This window comes from Anomaloglossus baeobatrachus, chromosome 6 (assembly GCF_048569485.1).
Source record: "Anomaloglossus baeobatrachus isolate aAnoBae1 chromosome 6, aAnoBae1.hap1, whole genome shotgun sequence".
Classification (NCBI taxonomy): Eukaryota; Metazoa; Chordata; class Amphibia; order Anura; family Aromobatidae; genus Anomaloglossus; species Anomaloglossus baeobatrachus.
In genome coordinates, this window is record NC_134358.1 from 477,900,417 (window position 1) to 477,927,010 (window position 26,594).

At 41.6% G+C, this 26,594-nt stretch overlaps 1 protein-coding gene across 4 annotated transcripts in view; it reads left to right on the top strand.

Annotated features, from left to right (window-relative positions):
• Nucleotides 1-26,594, top strand: part of NPY (neuropeptide Y) — an 84,230-nt gene that overhangs the window by 2,832 nt on the left and 54,804 nt on the right. For 3 of the 4 annotated variants that reach the window (XM_075316702.1, XM_075316701.1, XM_075316703.1), the window contains exon 3: nucleotides 4,650-4,730. In XM_075316702.1, coding sequence (XP_075172817.1) covers nucleotides 4,650-4,730 — 81 coding nt within the window. Of the gene's footprint in view, nucleotides 1-4,649; nucleotides 4,735-26,594 lie in introns of those variants that run through there. The other variant, XM_075316704.1, reaches the window with a different exon arrangement.

Genomic DNA, 26,594 nt, shown 5'->3' on the forward strand with positions numbered 1-26,594 from the left:
TCCTTTACAATAAGAGGATGACAGAATTAGAGTATAACCTGAAAGAGGGGGGGAAATATATAGAAAAAGATAAAGGAGATAGATGGAAACATGGTATAAACTATGAAACTATGGGGGAATCTATGATATGAGGTGGGTATATCAAAATTGGTTTATATTAGAAGAACTGGGTGGATAAATAGTGTACATCCAATGGATGGATATAATGGATTATATCCTATATAATTTTATATATATATATATATATATATATATATATATATATGTATATATATATATATACCTAACTCGTCTATACTTTATATCCTATAAGATTCCCCACTTCCTATAAGATCCCCCACCTACATATAGTGTACGTACAGTTCTTATAATATATACTGAATACGCATATGATGATTTTAGCATTTTACTATATCATCCCCTTTGTATAAAAAGTATAAAGACCCAGTTCTTCCAATATATATACCATATACCTAAACAACTATGAAATTATATACTGTATACCCATCCACCTATTATACATTATACTTTATTGCATTTTCAACCACCTCTTATTAAATATACCACATATCCACCAAACTTGTGTTAGGTAGATATATAGTAGATAAATATACAGATGTAACCAAGATTAACTTGACAAATAATGTCCCAACTTGTTGCAGAGGTTATCTCATCTAAGAGGTTTACGATAATTTAACATTTCACGAGCCATTAACGGATAGATTAGGGGTTAAGTGACACTTTTTTTTGAAAGGTGCAGTGCTGTATTATCTGTTATAAGGAAAATTTGGCTACATCTGTGCAATGCATACAGAAACACAAACAATAGGTGTACATACAGTATGTATCTTAATAGGTGGGTGAATATACAAGATATAATGTTTGAGTGTATATACAATATATATCTTAGTACGTAGCTGAATATACAAGATATAAGATTTGGGTGTAAATCAAGTTTATATCTTAGTACGTGGGTGAATATATAAGATATAAGATTTGGGTGTATATCCAGTATATATCTTAGTACATGAGTGAATATACAAGATATCAGGTTTGGGTGTATATATATATACAGTATATATCTTAGCATGTGAGTGAATATACAAGATATAAGATTTGGGTGTATATACAGTATATATCTTAGTACGAGGGTGAATATACAAGATATAAGATTTCAGTGTATATACAGTACATATCTTAGTACGTAGGTGACTATACAAGATATAAGATTTGGGTGTATATACAGTATATATATGGTAGTAAATGGGTGAATATACAAGATATAAGATTTCGGTGTAAATACAGTATATATCTTAGTACATGAGTGAAAATGCAAGATATATGATTTGGGTGTATATATAGTATATATCTTAGTATGTGTGTGAATATACAAGATACTAGATTTGGGTGTATATACAGTATATATTTTAGTACGTAAATGAATATTCAAAATATAAGATTTCGGTATATATACATTGTGTATATATATATATATATATATATATATATATATATATATACACAATGTATATATACCGAAATCTTATATTTTGAATATTCATTTACGTACTAAAATATATACTGTATATACACCCAAATCTAGTATCTTGTATATTCACACACATACTAATATATATATATATATATTAGTACATGGGTGTTTATTTTTGATTTCGATGTATATACAGTATATATCTTAGTATGTGAGTGAATATACAAGATATAAGATTTGGGTGTATATACAGTATATATCTTAGTACATGGGTGAATATAGAGGATTTAAGATTTGAGTGTATATGCAGTATATATCTTAGTATAAGGGTAAATATGCAGGATATAACATTTGAGTGTATACATAGTATATATCTTAGTATGTGGGTGAATGAATATACAAGATATAAGATTTGGGTGTGTCTACAGTATATATCTTAGTATATGGGTAAATATACAGGATATAACATTTGAATTTGAGCGTATATCTAGTATATATCTTATTATGTGGGTGAATATGCAAGATATAAAATTTGGGTATACAGTATGATATAAATTGTATAATGTGAGTGTACAGTTCATGCTCAGTACATAGTAAAAGTAGAGCTGTAGGTATGGAGTATACTTTAAGTAAATGGGTGAAGAAAGAAAAGATTTAGGTGACTATAGGGTATTTATTATAGCAACTAGGTGAGCATTCATTATATACTATAATGGTTGGGTGAAAATACTCTAAGCATTAGGTGTGAATATGGAGTATACCGTAAGAACAATAGATATTTTAGGAGATAGGTGGATATATGGCACCATGATAATGACTGGTTGAGTATACAGAATATACAATAATATTTTTGTTAACATACAATACATTCTTTATGCATTAAGTGTACAAATGGTGTGTACCATAAACGATGTGGGGATGTACAGTATTCAGAGGCAGCACATTTTATAAACATAGGGGTAGATATACAGAAAGTGTTAAGAGTTAGGGGGCTATATTGCTGCATGTTCTAAAAGAGGGGTGGATATAAGATATATACCACTGTATGGATGGTAGGAGGTGATGGGTATATTAATTCCCTTATATAATTCTCCTGATTTGGTGATTTGGCATGCCACACACTTCATTTGACTAAAGTAGTTTTTGTGGGATTTTTCTGAGGATTGTGAAATGATTAGTGGAAAGTGATGAAGCGAAGCAATGGAGATTTATGCATTGTGACACACCGCTAGCGAAACATTGCGATGAGCTGATTAAAAAATACACAGGCAAAATGGCACATTCTGGAGAGTCAGAAGAAGTGCCTGAGAGCACGGAAATATGTAAAGAAATTGTCCCCAATTTTAAGCTAAGCCTTCTTCACGTTTACAAGCATCCCATTATAAAGAGAAAGAGGCTGACAGAGCCCCCAGTAGATGATGATGGCTCTCCGGGGCATTTAACACCCAGATGATTATGCAAAAGAGAACTCAGAAGACATAGCAAGGGAGAAAAGTTGTGCAGCTACTTACTGAAGAAAGCCAGGTCAATTCTGAGATATTCAAAGCAGGTAGAAATCTTTCTATTGAAATAAAAAAAATTACATAGTAAATCTGTATATTAATAGTTCAGAGCTAAATCAGCTCTGCTACATCTAGATATAAATAAACAGATTAATACACCCAATTTCTCATTTGGTCTTCATTATAATCTAACAATTGACACAGAGTGTATGTTTGCTGTAGTCTGGCAGTTAGTGAAATATATTAACAATAGACATGTCAAGTCCTTTACTTGGTGCATTAAATTTCTTCTAAAAAGTATTAATTTACATAATCAGCTGACATTTGCATTCCAGTCGTCTCAACTACTTTGGATTAAAAAAAATCAAGCCTAAGGGTATAACCATTATTGCCCCTTTTTTTTAATCACTGCCTTGGAAAAGAAAACTTTGGCAATAAAAATTTAATTTACTTTTATAGCTATAGATATACTGTACATGTGTGGCCTATTCAAAGGACTGGCATATGACATATTCCTTACAAAGACAATGCTAAGGATCAGGGGGTACTCACTGCAAGTGGGAAAAAAAGGCTCAATAGGAAAGGGTTCTTTACAGTTAGAGCAGTCAGACTGTGGAATGCCCTACCACCAGAGGTAGTAATGGCAGACACTATAACAGCTTTTAAAAAGGGGCTGGATGATTTCCTCAATACACACAACATTGTTGGTTATAAATGATTTAAATATAAATCATGACAAAATATATAGCTGGTGGAGGAAGGTTGAAGTAGATGGACCTCGGTCTTTTTTCAACCTATGTAACTAGATTAAAAACACAAACGATATCACTTAGGAATGCTAGCAATGTGCAACAATAATGGATGAAAGCGAGAGAACAGAAATGGTTAATACAATTTCAAGATCATTCTGATAACCGCAATGCATTATAATAAATGTGTCAAGTAGTGAAGTATAGATATAATGATAGAAATATATACAAATACGCCAACATTTCATTACTCATTGCTAGTCTACATTTTGGGGAATTAATCATCATTCATGACTTCTTCTTGTATCAGATCGTCGTTTAGTATATTTAGAGATGTTATGTGCATAATAGTTAGCTCAGATTTGAGACTAATATTTAGAATTTCTTATAGCATCATCTTGGATCAAATATAATCAGAGACAGAAGAATCTTCAGCATTAACCCTAATAGTGTTGTTATCAAGTCATCAAGTGAAGTTGATACATTTCCAGTAGAACAGTAGATTCAGATCACTGCCCTGTGTAGATATTCTGACCAGGCTACCCTACACTGTACCCACACGATCCACGAATCGTCACCAAAACTATATCGCTCACTTTATCAAATGGAAAAGACTAGATAATGTATTATATATAATATGTAGAGCAACATACTTTATTTTTATGTTCTACTACGATAATACTTACATACTTTTCTAAGTTTCATTACTAAATCAAATTACGGTAAGAACATAAAAAAGTGACATAAATTAGTCATTATTGTTTTACAGTAAAATAATTGTAGATTGGATTTTCCAAAGCCAGGAGAGGGGATGGTATCTGTCCATACAGTTATAATGCTGTATTTTATTTCTAATTCACATCTACCTTTAAACGTGTGACATTGTAACTATTTTTGGTTTATCAGATATGGGAAGAGATCAAATCCTGAAGCAATGCTGTCAGATGTTTGGTGGAGAGAAAGTACAGAAAACATTCCACGATCTCGGTAAGATGGGTTTTGTATTTGGAAATGATGGTTACAGAATTTAAAGTTCTTTTGATATAAAGATATTGGAATGTGGGCACCAAATCTCTACATCACCAACCATATATGCCCAACGCAATTCTTTGAATGTCTTTGAAAGTTACATTAATTTTTTTTATATTTTTTGCCAAATTAAATTATTTGCATCTAGTATACAGAGACACATATTTTAATGAGAACATTAGCATTAAAATAATAATAATATAAACTGGAAACAATGTTCTCATTTATCTATTCATAGCTGATTTAGGAATCATTCTTATGTCTTTATTTGTTAAATATTGGGATGTTCTTCCCACATGTGGGTTTGTGATACATACTCATTTACTCCCAATTACTTTTATAGTGATTATATATCCTGCAGCACTGTACATGGATTATTCTCGTTCACTTTACTTCCTGTGTTTGGTAGGAAAAACCATAAACCAGCCTCCCTATTTTAGTCATGATAGCCCTAATTAAAAAAAATAATCACATAATGGTAGTAAATTTACGCAAGCTATCACAGGGTATGAAATGACTGAACATTGGCCCCTAGACTGGCCCTCTGATCTGAGACCCTGCACTGTCCCTTATCTCAGAGGTAGACCTGATTGTAGCAAGATCTGAGCCCCCAGCATGACCCTGACTCTTGTCAGAGCCCTGATCTTGCTTCCTTCTCCTACACCTTTGGGGGCGGGTTGGAAACACAATAACAAAACCCTACAGAAACGATACAGACAAGGAGGAAGGAAAACTAATACACACTGCACTCAAACACAAAGGAGAGATTATTTGTGTACAGGGGAATAAAGAAAAAAGGAAGGAAGTAAACACACAACAGGGAAACTTCCACACCACTCAAAATAGAAACTACAGATCACCATGAACTGGCTGAGCAAGTAGGAGACCTCAGTTACCTTTCAGATGCTACAATGTGAACAGAGTCCAACACCGTAGCGACACCCCTCGAGTGTGGAACCGAATACCGCATGACACAAACATGGGTGAATATATAAGTTCCCGGAAGAAGTTGTCACGGTTCAGAATCAACTTCAGGACCCAGATCTGGACACAGTGTTAACCACTCAGCCTTAGGAGTTATAGCAAACCCATCCTAAACCAATGATAAAGCAGAAATCCATGTGCACTGCATATTTTATTTCACAGTGTTTCTTCTAAAGTGATTGAAGAACTAATGACAAATTAACATTAATTTTTCCATGCATCATCCATTGACCTTTATTTCAAATATTTATTTTCAATAAACTACTTTAATTAACATCAAGGAGAATAGAATAAAATAGACAACTAAATAAATACAGTGAAAAAATTCAAATAAAACCACAAAAATAAAAAAATAATAATGAAAAGTACATTGAGAATCTATGTATGTGATTTTCATTCTCATTCCTCTTGCTTATGAACCTTAACTGGTACCATGGGATCAATAATAATAAATAATGTTTATTTTTATATAGCACCAACATATTCCACAGCGCTGTCCTCATTGGAGCTCACAATCTAAATTCCCTATCTGTATGTCTTTGGAGTGTGGGAGGAAACCGGAGAACCCGGAGCAAACCCACAAAAACACAGGGAGAAGATATAACCTCTAGTGTTCAGCGAGTAGTTTACTATTCGTAGTCGCTATGCTGTTAGCAAGTACTGTCCACCACTCGCATATTCGTTACGAGTAGCGGGCGCAATGTAAGTCAATGGTAAATATTCGCTAAGTAGTGAGTAACCTGAAAGCTGTACTATTCGCTACTTGCACAGAAAAGTGTGGCTTTCTGGTTACTCGCTACTTAGCGAGTATTTCCCATTGACTTACATTGTGCCTGCTACACGTAACAAATATGCGAGTAGCGGACAGTACTCGCTAACAGCGTAGCGAGTGCGAATAGTCAACTACTCGCTCAACACTAATAACCTCCTTGCAGATGTTGTCCTTGGTGGGATTTGAACCCAAAACCCAATCGCTAACCGCTGAGCCACCGTGCCGCCTCAATATGACTCCATACAGATTGGTACAACTAGTGATTTTTTTTCATGGTACCAGACAAAGGTTAAAGACAAAACAAATCATATTATGTCCTAAAACAATCTCATAAATACAAAACTGATGAAGACAGAATCAATTCACCAATCTATCATGATCCATAACACGTGTTCTCCAAAAGATACAACTGAGAACTTGGAAAAGTGCTTTAATAACAGTGATGAGTATCTCACACCTTTGCTGAAGACCAGTGACATGATGTGACAGTGTGAAATAAGCTTTGTCCATCTGTGCATCCTTCATGGTCCAATGGATTACGTTGTGTGCAAACTTTAGATTAGACCCATTCAGTCTCTTAATTTTGGAGACGAGTGAAATAGATTTTGTTGGCAGCATTTCCCAGTTGAACTGTGTATAATCTGGCTTGGTCACCACAGTAACATATTTCGCAGCATGTAAGACATCTTTTGTATATCCTCTCTGGTTTCTAACACTAGTTAGCTATGGTCAGCACTTATGATTGAGTCAGAAAGAAACGTATCTAAGTGGATAAGAGTTATTGCCATAATGAAAGAGATTGCTTGAGGTTAAAGACATCTGGGAATATTAATGGAATGTGCATGCGCCATATTTACTTCAGTTCATATCAGTCTAATTTTATAGAGCTGCAAACAGAGATAACCAATATGTCACACAGCTAAACCCAATGTATTCTAATAGTTAAACATTCCGGAGGCATTCTGTCCAGTTATATAAGCAGAAAAGAAACTGGAACATTTCTGTCTCTCCCAATAGACAAAACTACAGGACATACGGAAAATTGATGATCACATCCTATAATTCCATTGCTTTGACCTGAAAAACCATAAATTTTCAAAAAAAAAATGCATTTGCTATAATATTGAACAGTAAGATATAGCATTTTTGGCAATTTAAGTGTCACACTGCTATACAGTGATTTTGGTGCCAAAGATGTCTGAATGGTTGTATATTAATTTTATGGTGCTGATTCAGAATATGACTTTGATTTTGCCAGATATTTAATAGTTAATTAGATAGAAATATTGAATAGTTAATTAACGCATCACAATTGAAAAGCGTTCTGAATTGTAAGAATATTATTATTTTTGTTACAATTAGTAAGTAAAGAGTCTAAAATCATACAAAAAAAAGAAATAAAAAAAATGACAGGAAAAAGTTATGTTTGATTTGATAAATTAATACAATATTACTTAACTATTAATCGTTTTTAATGTCAATGCTTCAAAAAGCGCTATTTATGTGATTTCCTTTTATCTGAGTCATCCGGACAATCACGTTGGAGATGCCAGCAGTATCTGCCATCATGTGTACATGCCGTCTGCCATCATGTGTTCATCCCTTCTGCCATCATGTGTACGTCCCGTCTGCCATCATGTGTTTGTCCCATCTGCCAACATGTGTACATACCGTCTTCCATCATGTGTATGTCCCATCTCCATCTGCCATCATGTGATTGTCCTGTCTGCATCATGTGTTTGTCCCATCTGCCATCATGTGTACGTTCCGTCTGCCATCATGTGTATATTCCGTCTGCCATTGTGTGTAAGTCCTGTCTGCCATCATGTGTATGTACAGTCTGCCATCATATGTAAGTCCCATCTGCCATCATGTGTGCGTTCCGTTTGCCATCACATGTATGTCCCATCTGCCATCATGTGTATGTCCTATCTGCCATCAGCTGTACATCCTGTCTGCCATCATGTGTATGTCCTATCTGCCATCAGCTGTACATCCTGTCTGCCATTATGGGTGAGTCCTGTCTGCCATTATGGGTAAGTCCTGTCTGCCATCATGTGCATGTCCCGTCTGCCATCATGTGCATGTCCCGTCTGCCATCATGCGTAAGTCCTGTCTGCTATCACATATATGTCCCGTCTCCCATCATGTGTACATCCTATCTGCCATCATGTGTGTGTCCCGTCTGCCATCATGTGTGTGTGTCCCGTCTGCCATCATGTATATGTCCTGTCTGCCATCATATGTACATCCCATCTGCAATCCTGTGTGTCCCATCTGCAATCATCTGTGTGTCCCATCTGCCTTCATATCTCTCCTCCATCACCTTTATAGCCTGGTGGAACCTCTCACCTTGTTACTTGCTGAAGTTTCCAATGTTATCTGGAAATCTGTTTAAATGGCTATGGAGAGAGTGCATCTTTATGCTCATATTAACTCCCACATTTTTGACGTTAACAAGCATATCCTGCACCAATTCTTCATAGTTGTCTGCTCTGTGATTACCCAAGTACAGTAGTTCTCTAAAACACAAACAGAACTCTTCCATGCCGAAGCATCAGTGTCATTCATGCATGTGGTAAAATTGGAAATGTTCCCGAGGTTCTGATTATGAGGACCATCAAAGATTCCAGTTTTTAGTTTTTCCATGCTCAGCTCAGTCCAGGGAATGATCTTTAAATGTACTTGAAGCAATTACCCGATCTGTCCAAAGCCCTAACAAATTGCTTCATTTATCCTATCTTAATATGAAGCGGTGGGAGAATGATTTTGTTCTTCTTCTCCACCGGTGGCTTGTTGATGATCTTTGCGGGACAACAATCATTTCTTCCCTTGTAGGCCATGACACTATTGTCCAATGATCTTGCTTTGCGCCGCTGTCCCAGAGGCACATGAAGCACAGGTATATTGTGTATCGAGTTTGCTATCCAAGAAAGAAGTTAACCATCTTCAGATCAACACAAATCGACCACTGATGTTCATGATAACGGATTTTCTGTAATAAGATTTTTACATAAGTTTTGTTGAGTGAGCAATTGGAAGAGACGCACAATGGCTACCAACGTGCAAGAGAACACATTTCAGGCTTCTAATGGAAATGTCTATAAAAAGCCTCCAGTCTTCTGGTCTATATTCCGTTACTCCCATTTGAAGTACAATTCCTGGGATATCATTGTACTATACAAATTCTTCCTCTTGATTTAAATATTGGAAAAGCCTCTCTTCTCTTGTCCAATAGGCTGTAATTTTAACATTATAAGGTTTTGTTCATTAAGTCTGGATGCAAAAAGTTCCGATACTTGCTTAGACAGATTTAAGTCTCGAATCAGGTAATTGAGTTGTCTTAATCGTTAAGGCCTCGAAGAGCTTCCCTCTAATTAAATTGCTTCTACCTGCAATATGATCCAATCCCTGCCTCTCTTCAGACAGTGGATGGTCTGGTCGTTTGGTAAACACTGCTATTGGAATGTCATTGCCATGTGGAATAGGTCGTTCACTGATTCCAAATCAGGATAGTCCCACTGAGCTTTCTTGTAACGATTAAAGCATTTAATCTTTACAACACAAAAATAACAACATTGGCACACAAAAATTTTAACTTTTTCTTTCACCATTTGTCAACTGTCGTAGGTGCTCAAACCATATGTGGAGCGCAAGACTTATCCTGGTCACTAATCTGTACTCCAAAATAAGCCAGATACAGATGATGCACAAAGTCTATGATCTTTCTTCTTGGTTTTTCAACCGTGTACGTTCCACAGACATAGGAAAATACATCCGGATTGCTGATCAGCCTGATCAGCAATCCGGATGTATTTTGCTACCATGAAGCGATGAAGTCTTAATTTTTACATGTATTTATATAGTTATTGTCATGTTCCCACCGGAGTCTGCTCCAGCGACTTCTGCTCCGATCACCAGGCGACGCCGGGTTCCCACCATGGATAGTGCTGGTGATGGGAGAGGAGTCAGTGCCCGTGGCTCTGCTGAGCGCAGGCTCCACTCATCCACTAAGCTGGGTTTTCCAGGAACCTACAGTACCACTGGCTGACTGTAGGTGGCGTGTATCTTCCAGCTGAAGTTGCCATCATTCACCTGCAGCCAATAGGAAGACACCACACCCTTCTTATTCCCCCTCCTGTCATGTGACCACTGCCAGAGATAGTTCTATTTCTGGTTCCTGTGTTATTTGTATAGTGATTCCTGTGTGCTGATCTCTGCTTGTTTCCTGACTACCTCTCCTGCCTGCTTTTTATGTACCTCACTGCCCAATCTGGATTTGACCACTGCTTGTCTTCTGATTACATCCTTGCCTGACGATTCTGTCTCTGTTCTGCAAATCCTGGTTTGACCCTGCCTGACGACTACTCTCTCGGACTGCAGCCTTCCACAGGTAGTGATCTCCAGGGCCCGGTGTAATTCAAAATCCCTGTATGGGAGTTAAAGGGTTTCAGGGTTGTGGGGGTCCTGCTTGGTGAGTGGCCTCCCTCTAGATCCTCTGTTGATAAAGGCAGGCGTTACATTTATTAAGACAGAACTGTTTGGGTATAAACCAAGACTGCATTGACAAACGTTTACTGTAGCCGACTTCATTCGTCAGCAAATTCACAGGAGAATTTTGGCTTCAAAAAGTCACTTTTATACCATTGTAGGACTACACATTGAAATACAAAAAAATAATATGGGAAATGTCCTTACCGAAAATACTGTTAAAGGGAATCTGTGACCAGTTTTTGCTATGTAAACTGAAGCCAGCATGCTGTAGGGGTTAACACAAAGTTCAGCCATGCGTGTTTTGTCACAGCCCAATCTTTTCTTTATTTGCTATGTTTGTTTAAGCATCAGGATCCTTATCATTACAGCACTAGAAAGTCACCTGCAAGGAAGTCTGACACGTCCCCTTCTCTGCTTGACACCTCACAGTCAATGTACAATCTCTATTGAGAGCCTGGTGTGGACTCTGCTACATAACGAAACCTTAATATTCAGATTGTGTCAGAACGGCTGCAGCCAGTAATCTAAGTGATACACAGTTGGATTCAGGATCTCTTTGCCTACATCATGCTGCTCTCAGATGAGGTAGCAAAAACCTGCTGACAGATTCCTTTTAAAGAATCAAAAGACAGACCAAAGGCTATTGCATAAGTCGCATAGGTGGAAAGAATTATTTTCATGGGTGTCCATTATCTAAAAAACTAGAGCCAATTCAACAAAAGTAATAAGATTTTATTTTAATTCAGCACCCTCAAAATACTCTAAATCTATTAAAAAAAAGTTGGCACCTTTTTTGTAGACCTGTGTGTCAGTTAAATTCAATATGGTAGCAATATCAGACACGGCCTGTCCATTATCCATTATCCATTATCCATTATCCATTATCTAAAAAACTAGAGCCAATTCAACAAAAGTAATAAGATTTTATTTTAATTCAGCACCCTCAAAATACTCTAAATCTATTAAAAAAAAGTTGGCACCTTTTTTGTAGACCTGTGTGTCAGTTAAATTCAATATGGTAGCAATATCAGACACGGCCTGGAGGGAAGGGTAGCACTGTCTCCAGACAAAACAGCAAAGGCTTTTGTATATTTATCCTGGTCAACCTCCCACAAAAAACGAAATAGTTCTCATTTATCTACTTTTTGCATTGTATCATACTTTCTGTAGACATTAAAAAAATAATATAATGTATAAGGCACTTTAAATTTTCTATTACAAATTTGTCTATTCCTATCATTTTACAGACTATTGCCTTTTGATATGTCGTTTCAGGGATCTTTTGAGTATAAGCTGTCCTGTGAGTACATGGGGAATAACACTATTTCTGCCCATTATATGCCTTGTATCCTTCTTCGTCACCAGTTTTCCTCTCTGCAGCTCAATCTCTAATTGACAGTTCTTTCTAAACTAGTTTAGTGGAAGCTGGCTGCTATGATGCCTCCATACACAGGACACACAAGCAGAGGGATTCATTGCTCTTTTTTCTCTGTTTAGTATGTATTCATGAGTAGCAGAAGTAGCCTGGTTGGAAATATTACAGCAGTACTGAGCAGTACTTGAGATCTGATGATTGACCATCATCAATAAACACTAGCGACCCAGGGCCAATGGAAAACATGCATGCCCGGCCATAACACTTCGTCCACCATTCTTTACAGAGGATGTGGTGTGCTTTGGATCATGAGCTGTTCCAAGCCTTCTCCATACTTTCTTCCTCCTATCATTCTGGTACAGGCTGATGTTCGTTTCATCTGTCCATAAAATGGTTTTCCAGAATTGGGCTGGCTTCTTTAGATGTTCTTTTGGCAAAGTCTAATCTACTCTATTTTCAAAGGGGGTTATCCACTACTTGGACACACCTTCTCATGCTATATGTTTGGTCCCTTTAAAATTAAAAAGCTTAAACTCACCTCCTGAGGCGATGATGTTCCAGCGGTGCCGGCGCTTGCTTTCATGAGGCTCACAAGAGGTTGTGATGTCACACAAGCCCCGCACCCAATCAAAGTTGGCTTCTCTCTCCCTACCTTTGGACGTATGAGTTACCATACTTTTTGTATAAAAAGCACCGGATTATAAGATGCACCCCAAATTTTGGGAAAACAAAGGGAAAAAAAATATGGGGTGCATCTTATAATCCGGTGCTGTCTTACCGGCGGCAACAGTGGCGGAGCAAGGAGGCAGGGATGGTGGTGGAGTACGGCGATGCTGTGGGCGGTGCAGCAGGTGTCCCAGATGATTGCTGCAGGCACTGTAAGGCAGGAGGAGCATCCAGAAACTCTCGGCAGTGCGAGCTTCTAAAAAAAGCCGAGATCTCATCTGCGCATGCTACACCTTCGTACGTCATTTTTCTTACGTCCACTGCAGGGAGATCAATGGGCCGGAGGCGGCATATGCGAAGATGAGATCTTGAGCCGAGAGCTCCACCTGCACACATGATGACTCTGCGCGCCATTATTTGAAGCCCGCACCGGCCGACATTTTCAGAATGGCGGCCCCTACCCCACAACCCACAGCAAAGCTCACAGCAATGCCTGCAGCACACCGCCCACAGCATCTGCTTTGACCCCTCTCCACCTTCCCTGGTAGGCTACATTCGGATGCTAAGACCCACGTCTCATTTTCCTCCCAGATTTTTGGGAGGGAAAATGCGTCTTATAATCCAAAAATACGGTAATCAACAGCAAGTAAGATCTGTGGTTGCTGCTCACTTCCTGTTGATTCTTCATGTTTGAAGATGGGGAGAGAGAAGCCAGCGGTGATTGGGCATGGGGCTCATGTGATGTCACAACTTCTCGTAAGTTCCAGGAACAAGAGCCCCGTCACTGCTGGAACAGCATCGACACATGAAGTGAGTATAAGCTTTTTTCTTTTCTTGGGACTAAACACGAAGAATGAGAAAGGTATGTTCTAGTGTTCTAGTAGTGGACAACCCCTTTAAGGCTGACTAATGGTTTACATCTTTTGGTGAACCCTGTCCATTTGCCCTCATGAATGATGTTTTCTCTTTACGGTAAACTTACACTGACGAGCAAAAGGGAAATTAGGGTTCTTATAGAATTTTAAAAATGTATCTCAACAAAAGAAAGTATTTAGTCTGCTGGTCGTGAGCTTCATCAAAACTTGCCATATTGGAGTTTAATGCAGAATGACAATACTAATATAAGTAACAATTGGGTTCCATACATTAATCCTAACTTATAGTTACTAATTATCCGTAGCCAAAACAGAAGTCAGAATCACTGTCCAGATGGCATATTAAAACAGCTCATTTACTTAAACCTTCTGTATTACACTGCAGCAAATAGCTGACATGATTGAATGAATTCTAGTACCATGGTTAAAAAAAGTAGCATTTGGAGAAAACATGGAAACATTTTATGATTCCACATTGCGAAGAGACCACGTGTCCAAATGTGACAGTGAGCGCGAGAGGATAAAGCTGCTGTATCGTAATAGGTTTATAGTATTACAGTACTGAATTTCATAGACTCGAGTTGTCACAAAGCGATGATGTAGTGGAGTGTACGTGTATGTGTGTGTGTGTGTGTGTGTGTGTGTGTGTGTGTGTGCGTGTGTGTAAAAGGAATCCGCACCGTCACATTTACAGTCACAAAATTTTCCACAGACACCTCATTTGAGTCAGGGAATGTTATGTTTTGAGGGGAAATTTAACCCCGTGCTTTACAGTTATTCACCAAAAGATCTGCTAACATTGGAATCAGTGGATCTGGAAGCTACAGGTCATTAATAGCAGCTGTGTTTGGTTGTTGCTATAGGCAATGAAGGACAATCTTAGTATAAGGGGTACTTTACACGCTGCGACATCGCTGCAGATATATCGTCGGGGTCACGTCGTTAGTGACGCACATCCGGCGCCGGTAGCGACATCACAGCATGTAACACCAATGAGCGACGATCAACAATTGCAAAATCGTTCCAAAACGGTGATCGTTGACACGTCATTCATTTCCTTAATATCGCTGCTGCCACCGGTACGATGTTGTTCGTCGTTCCTGCGGCATCACACATCGCTATGTGTGACACCGCGGGAGCCACGAACTTCTCCTTACCTGCCTCCACCAGCAATGCGGAAGGAAGGAGGTGGGCGGGATGTTATGTCCCGCTCATCTCCGCCCCTCCTCTGCTATTGGCCGGCCACTTAGTGACACCACAGTGACATCGCTATGTTGCCGAACGCATCTCCCCTTGAAGGAGGGATTGTTCGGCGGTCATAGCGACGTCGCTGTCAAGGTATGTGCGTGTGACGCTGCCGTAGCGATAATGTTCGCTGCAGCAGCGATCACACAATGTCGCACGGGCGACGGGGCGGGTGCTATCGCGCGCAACATGGCTAGCAATTGCTAGCGATGTTGCAGCGTGTAAAGTACCCCTTAGACTGCTTATGTGTGAGGTAATATGATTTCGGTGGAGAGATGTATAGAAAGAGACAGAGGGAGAGACAGAGAGAGAAACAGACAGAGAGAGACAGACAGAGCGAGGCATACAGGGAGAGAGACAGACAGACAAAGAGAGACAGAGAGACAGCAAGAAAGAGAGAGATAGAGACAGACATAGAGAGAGAAACAGAGATAGAGAGAGAGACAGACAGGGAGAGATACATACAGAGAGAGAGACAGAGAGATATGGATAGAGAGACAGAGATACAGATAGAGAGACAGAGAAAGACAGAAAGATAGAGAGAGACAGACAGTGAGAGAGGCAGACAAGGAGAAAGACAGACAGAGAGACAGACAGAAAAGCAGACAGAAGCAGACAGAGAGACAAAAAGAGAGAGACAGAGAGAAAGACAAACAGACAAAGAGAGACAGACAGAGAGACGGATAAAGACAGATACAGACAGAGAGAAACAGAGAGACAGACAGAGAGAAAGACAGACACAGACAGACAGGGAGAGAGACAGAGAGAGAGACAGAGACAGACAGAAAGAGAGGGAAACAGACAGAGAGCGAGACAGACAGAGAGGGAGACTGAGAGAGTGGGATAGAGGGTTAGTGGCAGAGAGACAGAGAGATACTTAGTTACTATCTCTGGTAACGCTGAGTACTATAGCTAGTAATAGTATAATGAGTAAATGGTCACTATCATTACAACAAATGGCAAAAATCAATATTGCAAGCATATATAATAACTTTGGAATGTTTCTTTTCAGAGAAATATGCTTATTTCTCCACTTATGTAATACTTCTTTCCCCTCAGTGAGCCTCCTGAACTCACCATCCACTCTGAAAATGGATCAAATCCATCTTTGTTAATGTAAGATGGAAAACTAGCACAATGAGGTATCAGTTACAAGCAGCTATTAAAATCTACAGACAGGGCACGAGGGAGTAGAGGTGAGGAGCAGAGTGAGGAAACAAGCAGAGGCAAAACAGGATGACTGTGCTGCCGTCAGTGAATGATTCAGCTTCTCCTAGTGCTGGATTCACAGCTACTCTGCTCAGTACTGCAGTTAAAGAAAAAAGGTTTGGTGACGTCTTAACCAGCTGAAAAAAATTGATTGCTCTCAGTGGTAAAAACTAAATAATAATCTTGTAGTTATGATGCTTTTTAATGGCTAACAAAAATAAAATAAATTATGTTACCAAGTAAGCTTTCGAGACAGCTTGCTTTGTAACATCATTTATTTTATTCTTTTCTTAGCCATTAAAAGGTATCATAACTACAAGATTATGATTGTGTTTCTCCCACTGAGAGCAATCAATCTGTTTATATAGACAACAAACTGTGCTTGCAATGTATAAACCTCAGAGCTATGTGTGCATGTAAGGCTGGTTTCACTCATCTGACATTCATGGTCAGAATGCAATTTCCAGAAAAGTTGAGGGTTTTCTAAACCAAACTCATGAGCCTCATAGACAAGAGTCATTATTGTCTGTATACAGACATGAATGTCGAATGAGTGAAACCGGCATAATACATAGGCAGCAAATGTGTGAATCCATGTCATAACCTTAGCATAGCAGTGCAAAGTATATGTAATATAGAGAAAGCAGAGGTGTGAATGCCTGCAATATGTGTATACAGCAGAGCTATGTGTGGCATAGCAGAGCTGTATTTTCAAGGTGTAGACAAGAGAACCCTGCAAACACAGTTCTAGACTGTCTGCATACTTCCTTGAAACATTAAGGCTCTGTGCGCACTGGGAAATGAAATTTCCTTGAGAGAATTCCGCATGCTCTCAAAGATTACCGCACCCGCGGTAAAAAACCGCGGGAAACCGCACCCGAAAACCGCATGCGGTTTGCCGCGGTTTGCCGCGGTTTTACCGCGGTATTATTTGCGGTATTGCCGCGGTTTTGCCGCGTGCGGGTTGGGATGTGCTTTATTGCATTCAATGCAATAAAGCACATTGAAGAAAAAAAAAAAATACATTTAATTCTGATAGTAGATAGACAGAAGAATAGATAGAGGGATAGATAGATAGACAGACAGATAGATAGAGGGATAGATAGAGGACAGATCGCTGCATTTCCCACGGTCGGCAGTGAGTTCACATTACCGGCCGTGGGAAATGACCGGTAATTACCTCTGCTGTCTGCTGCATTCAGCCTGTGTCTGTGACAGTCGCGGCTGGATGTCAGCAGTGCAGGACGTCGGAGCCGGAGCTGTGGATTATGCAGGACCCTGTGGATTATGCCGGAGCTTTGTTTGGGGGGGTTAATAAAATGGTGAACGAGGCTTGTTGGTTTTATTTAAAATAAAGGATTTTTGGTGTCTGTGTTTTTTCACTTTACTTACGGGTTGATCATGTCAGCTGTCACATAGACGCTGCCATGATCAAGCCTGGGGTTAATGGCGGTGGTCCCCCACCAACATTAACCCCTTGTATTACCTTGCCACCACTGCTACACGGTGGCAGGAAGAGCCGAGGACACTCCCGGTGCTGCCGCATATTGCATGCGACAGTGCCGGGGCAGCTGCGGCTGATATTCTCGGCTGCCGGAGGGGGAGTGAGGCGGGGGACATTACCCCTGCCCCTCTCCCTCCCCAGCATGAGAATACCGGGCCGCCGCTGTGTGCTTACCTCGGCTGGAAGGTAAATATGCAGCGGAGCCCACGTTCTTTTTTTCCTATATTTCCGTTTTCTTTCTATGTGTGTTCTATGTGTCTGTGATGTATGTGATCTATGTCTGTGATGTGTGTGTGTGTGTGTGTGTGATGTGTGTGTGTTTACTCTCTGCACGGCTTCCTCTTCCTGTAATGACATCACTTCCCTGCAAAACCGCAGACAAGCGATGCACATTACCGGAGGTAAACCGCGAAATACCGCAGGGAATAACGCAGGAAAACGCAGTGAACCGCACAGAATTTGCTGCCTGCGTTATTCCCTGCGGGATTTCATGATTAACATTGAGTCAATGGAGTGAAATCCCGCAGCGATGTGCGGAAAAGAAGTGACATGCACTTGTTTTTGCTGCGGGATTCCCGCAGCAAAACATGCAGCTGTCAAATTCCGCCCAGTGCGCACAGGATTTTTTTTCTCCATAGGATTTGCTGGTGATTCACTGCAGAGATGTTATGAACATTTTCTGCAGCGAAACATGCAGCAAATCCGCGGAAAATCCGCGGCAAAATCCGGTAAGTGCGCACATAGCCTTACTCTGACATTTGCCAGCTTGCTCTTATAGTTTTAGCAGGTTTGCTATCAGGGCATTTCTGTCCTTACTGATGTATGAAGCCTGGTGATACTAAGCAAAGAGAGGCGCTATGAATAGGGTAATTAGTTAGCTTTATTAAGCACTGCACAAGTATGGCTGCAGGCTGTGGCCCGCGGATGGCTGCATCTGACATCATCAGTAACGTCAGATGCTGCCAGCCCGCCCTCTCTTAATTATTGTGACGTTTATACTGCGCATGCACTAAACAGGCTGTATATGCTATATATATCTAGTGTAAATGTATATGTACTGTGTATATCACTATATTCAGCCCGCAGCCTCTATACTATGTATAAGCAACTTGCAGTCTCTATGTTATATATATTTGCAGCCTGCAGCCTCTGTATAACATAAACACAGCAAAAAACTTTCTCTATGTATATATATTATATATCCCACGCCCTCTATAATATACCTAGTCAGCAGCCTCTATACAATATGTATACATATATGTGTGTGTCTATATATATATATACATATATATATATATATATATATATATACATACAGCCAGCTGAAACCAGAAGTTTACATACACTATCTAAAACACACATATGCATGTTTTTCTCACTATCTGACTTGAAATCAAAATAAACTTTTCCCATTTTAGGTCAATAAGGAACCAAAATTATTCATGTTTGCCAAATGCCAGGATAGTGTGAGAGAGAGATAGAGAGAGAGAGAGAGAGAGAGAGAGAGAGAGGAGAGAGAGAGAGAGAGAGAGAATGTTTTAAGGCATTTTTGCCATTTTCTGCAAAGTAAAAAGTTTACACTAAGAGTACTATGCCTTTAAACAATATGGGACAGCCCATATGATGATGTCATGTCTTTGGAAGCTTCTGATAGGTATATTGGCAACATTTGAGTTAAGTTGAGACACACCTGTGGATGTATTATAATGCACACCTGAAACACACTGTTTCTTTGTGTAGAATCATGGGAGAGTCAAAAGAAATCAGGCAAGATCTCAGGAAGAGAATTGTGAACTAGTTCATCCTTGGGTGCAATTTCTAGATACCTGAAGGTGCCTTCTTCATCTGTACAAACAATCATATGCAAGTACAAACAAGATGGGAATGTCAGCCATCATAAAGCTCAGGAAGGAGACGGGTTCTGTGTACCAGAGATGACCATGCTTTGGTCAGACAAGTGCATATCAGCCCAAGAACAAAACCAAAAGACCTTGTGAAGATGCTGGTGGAAGCTGGTAAGATTGCGTTATTATTCACTGTGAAATGAGTACTGTATCAACATGGGTTAAAAGGCCACTGCCAGGAAGAAGCCATTACTCCAAAAGAAACATAAAAAAGCGAGATTAATGTTTGCAAGTGCACACAGGAACTAAAATTTAACTGTTTGGTGATAATTGCCAATGTTACGTTTGGTAGAAAAAGGGAAAAGCTTTGAAGCCTAAGAACACCATCCCAACTGTTAAACATGGGACTGGTGCACTTCACAAAATAGATGGTATGATGAGGAAAGAAGATTATGTGGCAATATTGACCCAACATCTAAAGACATCAGCCAGGAGCTTAAAGCTTAGGCGGAAATGAGTTTTCCAAATGGACAATGACTTGAAGCATATTGCCAAACTGGTTACAAAGTAGCTTAAAGATAACAAAGTAGAAGTTTTGGAGCAGCCTTTGTAAGGGGCCAGAGACAGGGGACCCCAAATGTTCAATATGTCACAGTTGCTGTTATGACACAAGGGTGTGAGGGCCGTGTTCCTTGGGTGGTCTACAAGGTTCTGATGTTCCCAGCTATACACCCCCACACAGTATCCACTACCGATGGGTAGACCACAGATGCAGGTTTGGTGATAACTAGTGATGAGCGAGTATGCTTGTTACTACTCGGTACTCGCACGGGTATCACTGTACTCGGGCTACTCGGCGGGTACCGAGTAATTTCGCGATACTCGTGCTGTACTCGTGGTCTTTATCCCTGCATGTTGGCGCTCTTTTGAGAGCCACCCCTCATGCAGGGATTGGCTGGCAGACCACTGCAATGCCACAGCCCTGTAAGTTGTGGAATTGCAGTGATTGGCCGGCCCGCACAGCGTGACCGAGCCTTTATACCGGCGGGCGCGCTGTGCTCTGCACACAGCCATCTCATATTCCCTGCTTTCCCCGCCCACAGGCCCCCACGCTGAGTGACAGGTGTCACACTGCACCCAATCACAGCAGCCGGTGGGCGTGTCTATACTGTGCAGTAAAATAAATAAATAATTTAAAAAAACGGTGTGCGGTCCCCCCAATTTTAATACCAGCCAGATAAAGCCATACAGCTGAAGGCTGGTATTCTCAGGATGGGGAGCCCCACGTTATGGGGAGCCCCCAGCCTAACAATATCAGTCAGCAGCCGCCCAGAATTGCCGCATACATTAGATGCGACAGTTCTGGGACTGTACCCGGCTCTTCCCGATTTACCCTAGTGCGTTGGCAAATTGGGGTAATAAGGAGTTAATGGCAGCCCATAGCTGCCACTAAATCCTAGATTAATCATGTCAGGCGTCTCCCCAAGATACTTTCCATGATTAATCTGTAAATTACAGTTAAAAAACACACACACCCGAAAAATCCTTTATTAGAAATAAAAAACAATAACAAAGTCCCTCATCACCAATTTATTAACCCCGACAAAGCCCTCCATGTCCGGCGTAATCCACGGACCTCCAGCGTCGCATCCAGCTCTGCTGCATGCAGGTGACAGGAGCTGCAGAATACACCGCCGCTCAGGTCAGCTTCACACAGCAACTGAGGTGAGTAGCGCGATCAGCTTCTGTCAGTCAGGTAACTCACGGCCACCGCTGGATCCAGCGGTGGCCGCGATTAACCTCAGTGACAGCTCAGCTGATTGCTATACTCACCTCAGTTGCTGCGTGGAGCTGACCGGTGCGGCGGTGAGTAGCGCGATCAGCTGAGCTGTCACTGAGGTTACCCGCGGCCACCGCTGCATCCACCTCTGGATCCAGGTAACCTCAGTGACAGCTCAGCTGATCGCGCGGCTCTCTTCAGTTGCTGTGTGAAGCTGACAGGAGCGGCGGTGTATTCTGCAGCTCCTGTCACCTTCATGCAGCACAGCTGGATGCGACGCTGGAGGACTGTGGAGTACGCCAGACATGGAGGGTTTGTCGGGGTTAATAAATTGGTGATGAGGGACTTTGTTAGTGTTTTTTATCTCTAATAAAGGATTTTTCGTGTGTGTGTGTTTTTTAACTGTAATTTACAGATTAATCATGGAAGGAATCTCGGGGAGACGCCTGACATGATTAATCTAGGATTTAGTGGCAGCTATGGGCTGCCATTAACTCATTATTACCCCGATTTGCCAACGCACTAGGGTAAATCGGGAAGAGCTGGGTACAGTCCCAGAACTGTCGCATATAATGTATGCGGCAATTCTGGGCGGCTGTTGACTGATATTGTTAGGCTGGGGGGCTCCCCATAACGTGGAGCTCCCCATCCTGAGAATACCAGCCTTCAGCCGTATGGCTTTATCTGGCTGGTTTTAAAATTGGGGGGACCGCACGCCGTTTTTTTAAATTATTTAATTATTTATTTCACTGCACAGTATAGACCCGCCCACCGGCTGCTCTGATTGGGTGCAGTGAGACACCTGTCACTCAGCGTGGGGGCGTGTCTCACTGCAACCAATCATAGGCGCCGAAAAGCAGGAAAGCAGGGAATACGAGATTGTTTAATGAGCGGCCGGCTTTTTCAAAAGAGGAAAAGCCGCCGGAATTTAGTGAACAGCTGTGCAGCGCCGCGGCAGTGATTGGGCAACGGTAAGTAAGAGAGAGGGGGAAGACTGACCGACAGACTGTGAAAGGGGGACAGACAAGACATAGAGAGACAGACAGAGCGAGACCGACCGACGGGAGATAGAATGAAAAAAAAATGACCGACATCGCTAGTAAAAAGCACAAAACGTGCGTTTTGGACATCGGAGTGCCACACAATGTTTTACGTAAAATCTTTCAGGTAATCTCAAAAAGTAACATACACCAGCTCTATCTCACTATTGGGTATGTGCCCTTAACATTTCCGCCATGAAAATTCATTTTGGTGTCATTTTGGAAGGTTTTCTGGTGAGTCCGTAAAAATGGCGTAAAACGCGGACAAAATTGTTCACAGCTGTGACTTTTGAGTGATAAATGCTTGAAGGGGTCTTCCCCATGCTGTTGCCATGTCATTTGAGCACTCTTCTGAGACTCTTGTGACATTTTTAGGGTTTCTACATGCTGCCGGGGGTCATTTCAGAAAAATACTCGGGTCTCCCATAGGATAACATTGGGCTCGGTGCTCGGGCCGAGTACACGAGTATCTTGGGATGCTCGGCCCGAGCCTCGAGCACTCCAGCTTTTTGGTACTCGCTCATCACTAGTGATAACAGTTGCTTTTCTACAGCGGGAATAAAGAAATCCAACACGGAATATATGTTTCACAGTATCTTATGGGTAGGCCATGGCAAATACAGCTTGGAGTTGAATACTGAAGGGCAATTAGGGTTCTGGAGCTTTAAGAGCACTATTTGTTTCAGATATAATACTTGTATGCTTTTAGCAGCAGGTTCAAAGTCTTTTTGTAGCTTAGAATAGGATGGTAGCTATAACAATAACTTTGTACAGCCTTGGAATCCTGGAGTTAATATGACTGCTAGTCACGGCACGTGCAGAGGTACTTGGAAGCAAATGTAGAGAGTTGCCCAGTGCGTTACGGGGACCGGATGCTTGGTGCGTGGACAATGGCCTGCAAGCCACTAATGTTGCAGTGGGGTGGGAGACCCTCAAACTTTCCCAACCTGCATGCAGTAGGTTCTTATATATACTCAGTATGCCCTACTGTGAGGATGCATGGGTATATCCTGCAGCTATGATTCAGGATAGGAAGCCTTGAGATCATTGGCTGTAGAAGTCGGGAAATGACAAGATTCTAGGCTTTGGGCCTGGCAGGAGTCCTGTGGTGAAGAGACTCCCCACACACATAATGTCTGCTCTCAGTGGAGTATCAGCCAGAACTGGAAAATTCCATTTTTTTCCAGACAGAAGCTGCAGATTTCTCAACCTATTGAGTCATGTGACCAAGTCACTGGCCAATAGGATAACATTTAATGCACACTTCAGATACTTAACGTTTTCACCAATAGATGAAGCTAGAACATAACAAATGAGAAATACATTGCATATAACTGAATATAGCTGATGTGCATATTCTAAGGCTATGTGCCCATGGGAGCTCTCACCTGCGGATATATTCGCAGGTATGGCCGCAGGTTTCCCGCAGCAGCTCCCCGGAATCCGCAGCTATACCTAGCTGCGGGATTCTAGCTAAATATCTGCAGTAAACCTGCGGACATCCGTGAGACTTACCTGCGGAAGTCCCGGCCTCTATCTCCATAGTGGTAATTCCGCAGGAACAATTGACATGCAGTTACGTGTGGCTGTAGGAGATCCGCAGCGTATTCCGCAGCCGCACATACCGCATCATGGACACAGACACTCCCCATGTCTCATAGGATAACATGGGGAGTGTCTGTACTTGATCAAACCTGCGGATTTATCTAGAAAATTCAGATAAATCCGCAGGTGCGAGCTCCCATGGGCACATAGCATAAAGCTTACATATGGAAGTTGATAAACACAGAGGGCAGCTGGGGAGTGAGTTGTAGTGTGCAGGAGCTACTCACTGTCCAGAGGTACTTAAAGGGACAGACTCAATCTGGACTGGGCCACTACATCATCACAAAGCTCTGATCTCAATCCTATTGAAAATTTGTGGGCAAAGCTGAAAAGGCAGATGTGAGCAAGACAACCTACAAATCACAGATGCCAAGACAACTGGTGGGCAGTGAAAGCAGTGCATATGAATGACCAATAATGAGCAGCCCTGGAAGAAGAATGAGCGGCCGCAGGAGGAGTTACAGCTGTGCCAGAGATTCGGTAAATATGAACCGCTTGCTTCATTCTTATTTTTTATTGTTCATTTATTTTATTTGTTATTTCCTGTGTGCTGAATCCGGATCATTAGCAAAAATTCGCTGAAAATTCCAGGCCAGGGCCCGGCACTCAAGTACATTTGAAACCGCACAGATCTGGACTTATGCAGTCCGGATCTGCCCATCACTACTTGTGATACATATATATATTGTGATGTGATCACTGGTGATGTGCACGAGGGGATATATGTGTCGCTGCGACTACTGCAATCAGTGATGGGAACCCGGATGTAGTACTCCAGCATATTAGATGCTGAGAGGGTTAATTTGTATTACCTGGGCCGGGTTTGTTGTGGACAGCTAAAGAGATGGGTGAGATGGCTGTTCACCATATATCTCCACCTCAGGGTGTGGTCCCAGAAGTAAAAGCCAGGCCTCTGGACACACTCGTGGTTCTGCTCTGTATTTTCCTGTGCTGGAGGAAGTAGTCTGTCTTTTATAAGTGGATTGTGGCTGATGATAATAAACCAGGTGAAAATCAACATGTGAGGTGTTCCTGCATCCATCTCCTACTGCTGAGGGAGTGGCTCTACCACACGTGGTGGAGAATGCGGGTAGGAATCCCGGGGCCGTTTATACCTGCTATAGAGGAGCTGGATGTCCTGGGTGAAGGCAGCTGTGAGCCAGGGAACACGGTCAGACCCCATGGAGGACCTGATTAAGCACCTGGTGGAGGCCCAACAACAACCGCAGCTCGCCCAGCAGGAGACGAACAAGCTGTTGATACAGCAGCAGCAATTGGCTCAGCAGCAGCTGCAGCAACAGCGGGAGCAACAGCAGCAGATGGACGTCCTGGCAGAGGTAATCCATGGCAGAGCGACCAGTCTAGGTGATGACGCTAACGACCGGAAGGCGGTAAGGCGAGCTATGCAAAAGATGACTCCGGAGGATGATGTTGAAGCCTTCTTGACTGTGTTTGAGAGAGTTGCTGCATGAGAAAAACTCCCGCCGGAGCAGTGGGCTGAGGTATTGGCACCATATTTAAGTGGAGAGCCACAAAAGGCCTATTATGATCTTGCGTTACAGGACGCTAAGGAGTATGACAAACTAAAGGCTGAAATTCTGGCACGCCTGGGTGTGACTATGACTGTTAGGGCACAACGGGTCCACCAGTGGGCATATCATGGCGACAAACCCCCTCGCTCACAAATGTTTAATTTATTGCATCTGGTACAAAAATGGTTGCAGCCAGAGTCCTCCACCCCAGCGCAGATGGTGGAGCGGGTTGTAATGGACAGGTTTATTCACTCCTTTCCGAAGCCATTGCAGACTTGGGTTGCCCAAGGAAACCCCTTGAATGCTGACGACCTGGTTGGACAGGTGAAGAGGTACCAGGTGGTAGAGAGTTCCCGGGGGAAGTCACGGGACTTACCATTTCCCTATTGGGGGGTTTCTTCAGGGAGTGACACCCAAAAGAAGGATACAAGAGCCACAGGAGGGGGGAATCCAAGGTCCCAAGTGGCAAGAGGAGGCATGCAAAAAACACCAGTCAGTAATATTTTCTGTTGGAGGTGCCAGGAACTCCCGTTGTCCCTTGACCACCGAGCCGATGGACTGCAGCATGGGTCGGCGCTCTTCCTATTATGCATACCTAGCCTGCAGTGTGGACAGTCAACCCAGTGAGGGGCCACAGGCATGTCTTGTAGAAATAAATGGTACCAGAATAGTGGGACTGTTAGATTCCGGGAGTTTGGTGACCCTCGTGAGGGACACACTTCCACACCAGCTGATTCCTGGGAAGAGGGTAAGCGTCCGCTGTATTCATGGGGATGCCAAGGACTACCCTGTGGCCCTGTGACTATAAAAACAACTTGTGAGTCTCATGAGGTTGGAGTGGTAAAAGATCTGTTGCACCCAGTAATAATAGGGCGAGACTTTGCTTTGTTCTGGGAG